General features: G+C 44.2%; 1 protein-coding gene across 1 annotated transcript in view; it reads right to left on the bottom strand.

The window, feature by feature from the left end:
- Nucleotides 1–1,115: 1,115 nt before the first annotated feature.
- The window catches only part of LOC306788083 (polypeptide N-acetylgalactosaminyltransferase 10-like), a 61,766-nt gene continuing 56,057 nt past the window's right edge, over nucleotides 1,116–6,824 (bottom strand). Inside the window, exons 10-12 of the mRNA XM_079283415.1 lie at nucleotides 6,247–6,363; nucleotides 4,723–4,872; nucleotides 1,116–3,978 (exon numbers count right to left, since the gene is read on the bottom strand). Coding sequence (XP_079139541.1) covers nucleotides 3,814–3,978; nucleotides 4,723–4,872; nucleotides 6,247–6,363 — 432 coding nt within the window. The 3' untranslated portion in view covers nucleotides 1,116–3,813. The remainder of the gene's footprint in view (nucleotides 3,979–4,722; nucleotides 4,873–6,246; nucleotides 6,364–6,824) is intronic.

The following is a 6,824-nucleotide window of genomic DNA, read 5'->3' as shown; positions in this document are numbered from 1 at the left end:
TAAATCACTGGAACCTGAAAGCTATCAGAGTTAGCGGGTTGCCAGGGGAAATGATTATGGGATTAATGTTTGGGGAAAGTGTGTTTTTGCAGCATCAGTCACAGAAGCGATTAAAGTAATACAAAACCTTCAACAAGAAGTGACAAGTGGGGGAAATAAAGCTCTGGGCAGCCGACGGAGTTATTTATAAAAGACGATTGGGGCCAGAATGAGCAGCCTCTCTGTCCACCTGGTGCGCTGTCATCTCCATGTGGACGGGTCGCTGCTTCCCACACAGCAGAAGAGCTCTTTTAAATGTTCTGTCCACCTGGTGCGCTGTCATCTCCATGTGGACGGGTCGCTGCTTCCCACACAGCAGAAGAGCTCTTTTAAATGTTCTGTTGGTGAAGTTCAGATAAGAAAACCAACATGCATTTGGTAAAATTGAAGAGATTGACTGAGACATGTGTGCAAAGGCCTTTACTGTGTGCTCTGTTACGCCTAGAACAGTGACGTCACAGCTGTTCATCACTGCAGCAAGGACAGAAGTTAACACCCCATGAAAAGGTTGTTCTTTCAGACCACCAGTGGTTTAAACTTACTCTTCTAAAACATCATTTGGTTTTGTTGACTTTTGAAGAGCAGGAAACATTCTTTACCCACAAAGTTATGAACCACAACTTTCATAAAAAGGTACAAAAGTTTGCAGAAACATTGATTCAGCTCCTGAATCTTTTTAAAACTGAGCCTCCAACGTCTTTCACTAGTTTCCTCCTGTTGAATAAAAGAAGTGATTTTTTAAGTCCTCAAAAGACTTGTTAATGTGCGTTTAATTACACATCTTTATGAACCATTGGAGTTTTCAGGAGGTTTGTTTACACAGTGATCGGTCACATTTTTTTTAGAGGTGAACATGCAACTGTTTATAATGCAAAGCTTCCGTTTCAGCATTTAGTCAAAGCGCTCTAAAGGACATGACTGACTGACAAACCAGAGCCAAATGTTAAGACTCATTTTGCATGAAATGCAGAGCGGCTCCTCCAACATGGCGGAATGTTTTCATCGCTGTATTTCTCAAGTTTGTATTTAATTCACAGACACGTTTTCATCCAAATATAGAAACCTTTTTATTTTACAATCCCAGCAAAAATATCATACAATTCCAGTTAAATTGTACAGTTTGTTAAATATCTAAATACTTTTACAGTCGCGATGTCAGTAGAAAAAAATATTGGAGATTTTCTTTTGTATGAGATAGAAAATGTACACTTCCCCTCTCACACATGACATGGTGCGACTGACCGACGCTGGCTGCTCACATTAAAAACCTTTGCGCTTATAAAACAGGATTTCTTTACACTGCTCACAGAGTTTTAGTCCACCTTAATAAAAACTATTTTTATATCAAAACCAAAAAAATTACGACACAATTACAATGGCTTTACTCCATAAACTGTGGAAAAGTTAATACAACCACAGTGGATGAAAGGTGGAATAAAGCAAATGTAAACAGACACCATTTGGATGAAGTCACAGTTCGATGTGATAAAAACATACTTTACATGTGCAATGGAAAGGTACCAAGTACTCTAAAATGGTCACAATTAAGTGGTCTGAAGCAGCAATTCCCACTCAACTCTTAACAATCTGACAACGGACAAGTTGTGCAGCGATAGTAGGTCAGGTGAAAAAGGATACCGAAACATGAATTCAATATAAAACTCTCCTATAAGGATTGCAAAGTCATATTAGGACATTTGTAGTGTCTCATGGTGCCGGGTAGACAAAGGTCGGCATCAGAGAGTTGAAGTTTATAAATAGTTGTCCCTGCAGGCCACATGTAGCTATCTACTGCTAACTAGCTGCTAGCTAGCTAGGCTATCTATTACAACATTGCTAGCTGTAGATAGCTATCTAGCGCTAGCTGCTTTCTCGTTGCTTTCTTTTCCAGAGATGAGCTAATATCACTTACTGTTCATTTGGAGAACCTATACACATCAGCAAAGCTACATTTTTATTGTTCAACTCTGCAAAATGTGTTGCTGAGTTGAAATGACTGTAAAAAGATGGACGTTCGAGTTAATAATGATTTTATCCTTCATATCATCGGGGAAGTTTTCAATTTAATCTGCACAGGCAAATGTAAATTGATGTGTCCAAGCTAGCTTCATTTGTGATTTAAAAGTACCTTCACTGAGGCGTGTTGAGGATAGGACATTATGTTTTGGTCTACAACTGATTGTGAAAATCTAACTGAGTACAATGATTACAGTGGCACGTACTGTACATTGTTCTGCTTCACACAATGAGATTAGAGAATGGGTTCAGGCGACAGACCAGAACATCATGTTGAGCAGAAAACTAAATAATTGCATGAGGAACAGAAAGAAAAACAACATATTTAAAAAAGGTGGTGAACAACAACAACAACAATTCCCTTTCCCATAAAAGTACTTTGGATTGAACGAGTGGGAAAAGCAACACATCAGCATCATATCGTGATTAAAGGAGAACAGAGGTCCTCTGAGGGCTAGAGTTAACTTTTCAAGGCAGGAGGAACATATGGTGGAAAACAAAGTATCTTCAGCTCTATTCACAGCCAGCAGTTACGTGTGTGCGCGCATTGATACGGGAGTCACAAATGCTGATGTGGACATTTTGGACCACACTTTCTGAAAAATACACACATCCACATCTAGTCTTCTTCCAACACCAAGGCACGAAGATTTCGTTCAAGTTTGTCGTTACACAAGTGCTTTATGCATTTTAAACCCACATTTGTCTCTGTCCCACAGCTACCTCGGCGAGCCAATCCAGAGTAACTCTCCCATTCCCCCCTCCCCCCCTACACTCTAAAGTGACGAGTCAGCTCGGCGGTGAATCAGCTGGCCTGCCAGTCACGTAGCTAGTCATCCGGGCGTCCGTTTGCAGTCCTGCCCGCTGTGACGTGACCCCGGCGCTCGGCAGTCTGCGACGGGGTCGTTCCGGCGACTGATCGGCACAGACGTGTGGGGAGCACAGAAAGACGGAAGGGGGGGGGGGTCTCTTAAGAGGTGTGACAGCAGCTCCCGCCACCCCACCATAACAACAAACAAGCCAGTGGCCAGCGAGAGTTGGCCCACGCAAACCCGGCCGTTAGACAGCACTCGCCTCTGAGGAATGAAAGCAGAACGTGGCACAGTGACAAACGGTATGAGGGTTAAAAAGGAGAATCAATTCACCGGGTGATTTTCAGAGTGGTTCTGCCTGGCTCCACACAGGTGTCAGGATGACTTTGGCTCAGCAGGAGCTCCCCCCCCCACCACCCTCCCCCAGGGAGGTTGTCGGAGCTGGGGAGACATAAGGGGATTTGAGAGGGAGAATGGAGAAGGTGCAGTCATGCAGGCAGATAGAGACGGACGTACAGACGGAGTCGGACCGGGAGAGACGGGAAGGGGGACAGAGGTGGAGAGACAGAGAGGTACAACAACAAAAAATGTGCGAGGGAAAGAAAGGCCACAGATAAAGCTCGAGAAAGTTTGAAATCGAAAAAACGGAATGAGAAAAGAAAGGAGAGGAATGTCAGATAACCGATCGACAGACAGACCCGCCGTGTCAGAGCAAATACATCTCACACACAGAACCACCTTCAAACACAAACCCATCAATCAAGAGTGAAACTCAGTCTATCCTCCAGCTCAGGTGTTTAACCAACTTCCCCCACGGTGTCCCATCCCGCCTCGGGTCTGAGCACCTCCCAAAGAGAAACAGCCGTCAGCTCAGCGTCGGGTAAACGGGGAACCAGAGTTTACAGCAGCAGTCTCTGTGTCTTTCTTTACGGATGCTGCCGGGGCCTCAGTTGGCGCCCCGGTTGAAGTGCTCCAGCATGGTGCCGTTGGTTCTCTCGAACAGCCACTGCTGGCTGGGGGAGGAGGGGTCGCACGTGTTCATGAAGACCCGCCGCTCGCTGGGGCTGCAGTCGATACAGCTCATGCTGACGGAGTGAAACAGAGTCTTGTCCTGGAGGACGGACGGAGGGAGAAACAGGAAGGATTGTCAGAAGAACTAAAGCAAGCTTTTTTATTTATTTGTTTTCATTTTAAAACCCATAGTCCTGACCGGAGCTCAGCGTCTCCTCCTCCTCCGGTTTGATTTGAAAGCATTCATTTTTAAGGATTCTGTTATTCTGTGGTATTGTTGTTTTCTTCAACACTTTGCTTTGAGATGACCATTTTCCAAAGCGTGAAATAACACCAGTTGAACGTTTTTAATCCATCAGTGTGGTGACGACGCTTGAATCTTGCCCGTTGAACAGAATAACATTGAGCAACACTAAAATGTAGCAGACATGTAAGGACATGAATATTCATTCATGCATTTGTCATAAACTTTTACATTCTGCGGTCTTGGCTGGTCTTTTTGCATCTACGTGTATATTGCAGCAAACAAGCTTGCTTGTGTCGTGACACTTCACTAGATGTGTTACAAAAACACAAATGTGGCCTCCTGGATGGCATGTTTTTGTTATTAACGGAGCTTAAACGCAGCAGCGTAATGAGGTCCTTTGAATATCCATCAGCTCGAGGGTAGGGACTGTTTAACTTTAGAGAATGATTAAGCAGCCTTGAAGTCATTTATTTTGAAGCAGTTGCGTTGTTTGCTTTGTACAGGAAGAAGGAAAGGGAGGGGGCGAGAACAAGATGAGGAGAGAGAGAGAGAGACTGGTGCACAGAGATAATGTCTTTACAGTCGGGGCTGCCGTACCTTTGTGTAGCTCCACAGCTGGTTCCCCTTCATGCCGTGACAGTCGTACAGGGTGACCGGGCTGTTGCGGGAGACGGCGTCGAAACAGACTTTTTTAGTGTGCATGGGGTCGCCCACCCGGATGTCCTCTCTCCATCCGAACGTGAACACCTGCGGGAAACCAACCTCAGTGGTTGAGAAGTCACGACAGCATCGTACAACATGAATAACTCAGATGATGAAAACCGTGTCGCTGTATCCTGTTGAAAGCCAGTAAGTGGACCTTATGTTGGGATTGTGAGGTCAACAGCAGAGAATGGGCTTCAGTGCTTGACTTTTAAGCCAGCACGGCGATGAAGCAGCTGCTAAACTCTCGTGTGGAAAGATCTTTCCTCAAAGCAACTCAACAGTCACCATCTTTCCTTCCATTGGTTGAAAGTTCTGGAAACAGCTGGTAAAAGCGTAAATACAATTTTTAGCATCTGCGTAGCCGCGGGGGTCCGAAAGACGTGAAATCTTGTCATCTTAATAAAAAAAAGCATCTCGTCAACCTGTGAGCTGGAGGAGCGACGAACACTCGGACGTCACCGAGACGTCCCGAACGAGCTCCTCCGCTGCTGGAGGACGAAATCAACAAGGACAGCTGCCACAGGGCCCCCTGAGACTTTCAGCCAATCAATTTCTCGCCGGAGCCGAATACAGATTGCAACTGCGACACAGATTAAAACAATGCATCTTCAGATTAAGGCAATTAAAGTGTCGGAGCTCCGAGGCGCACTATTTCAGCTGTGGAGACAAACGGAGGCATTCAATCCATTGAGGCTGTGTTATGAGCTCGACTTAAAGATCTGCAGTGTGAAGAAGTCCGTCAGAACAATGCAAAGATAATGAAGCAGCGCGTGTGAGTGCTGTTTATGCGTCTGCGTCAGGTAATTTGACACGGATGCTTGTTTAATAGATGAAATACATTTACGGAGGAGATTTATGAACGAAGGTTTAATCTCGAGAGATAAAAAATGTGCAGCACTCTCCGCAGTGGTTCTCCATGAACAGCTCCAAAACAAACCCAGATGTGCCAGGTGGATGAAACAAAGAGGGAGCAAATATTTTAGACCCGATCTTCCAGTAGCTGTAGAAAGAACTGAGCATGATGCTCCACTCATTAAGAAGCAACTGCAGTCAAATAGAACAGCAACAGTTAAAAGTATGAATCGGCCTCAAAAAGAGTATTTCTCCTTTGTGATCATGAGGACACGTCACATGATCAGACTCTGCTCATGATACAGCTGATACATCTGACATTCCCCTGAAATTAACCAAAAGAAAAAAAACACTGAACAATGTCACGTTAACCAATTGTGGCTCTACTGCTTTTACTTATTCTAAGTATTTAATAGAAGTAATTATTACCAAAGGTATAGTTTTGCATCATCTAATTCTCAGGTTATTCAAATTAGGACTGAATGTACATTTCTGAACGTTCAATTGTAAAATGAAGAGTTTGAACAAGGCTAATTATTAAAATGTAATATATTTGCTGCTGACCTGTCCATGGCTCCAGCTCACATCGCCCCGGCCCTTCACACAGCTCTCCAGGCGGATGGGACTCCCTGATATGAAGTGTTTAGTCTCCATGCACATGCTGCTGCCCACGTTACGGATCTGTGACACGAAGGACACGAAGGACAGTCATTCAGTCTTCTTAGAAAAAACCCCATAATCACACAGGACATTATGCACGAGTATGCTGAGGCAGATTCCAGTTTTACAATTGGGGCCTTAGTTCGGCTTATTTCGGGAGGCAATAACACTCCGATGATCCTCTGATTGGCATTCCGTAAACGAGCTGCCTCCTCTCTGAGAGCAGTCGCACCAGATTGCGACAGACAGACACGACTATTAGAGCCAACATTTACTGCTACAAATGATCCGATGGTTGTATTAAATAATCAAAACAGAAATGTTCAGCACTTTGAGCACAGCTCGGCTTGATAAATGACGAATAGTATTTTTTTTTTTTGAAATGTCATATGAAACAAAAACGAAAACTAATAAATCAAATATCGACATTTGGTTTCACAACTTCGTCATCCTGTCCAACTGACCGTCATTCCAAATGAATG

Source organism: Melanostigma gelatinosum (assembly GCF_949748355.1).
Source record: "Melanostigma gelatinosum genome assembly, chromosome: 14".
Taxonomy (NCBI): Eukaryota; Metazoa; Chordata; class Actinopteri; order Perciformes; family Zoarcidae; genus Melanostigma; species Melanostigma gelatinosum.
This window is presented reverse-complemented; position numbering and strand designations above follow the sequence as displayed.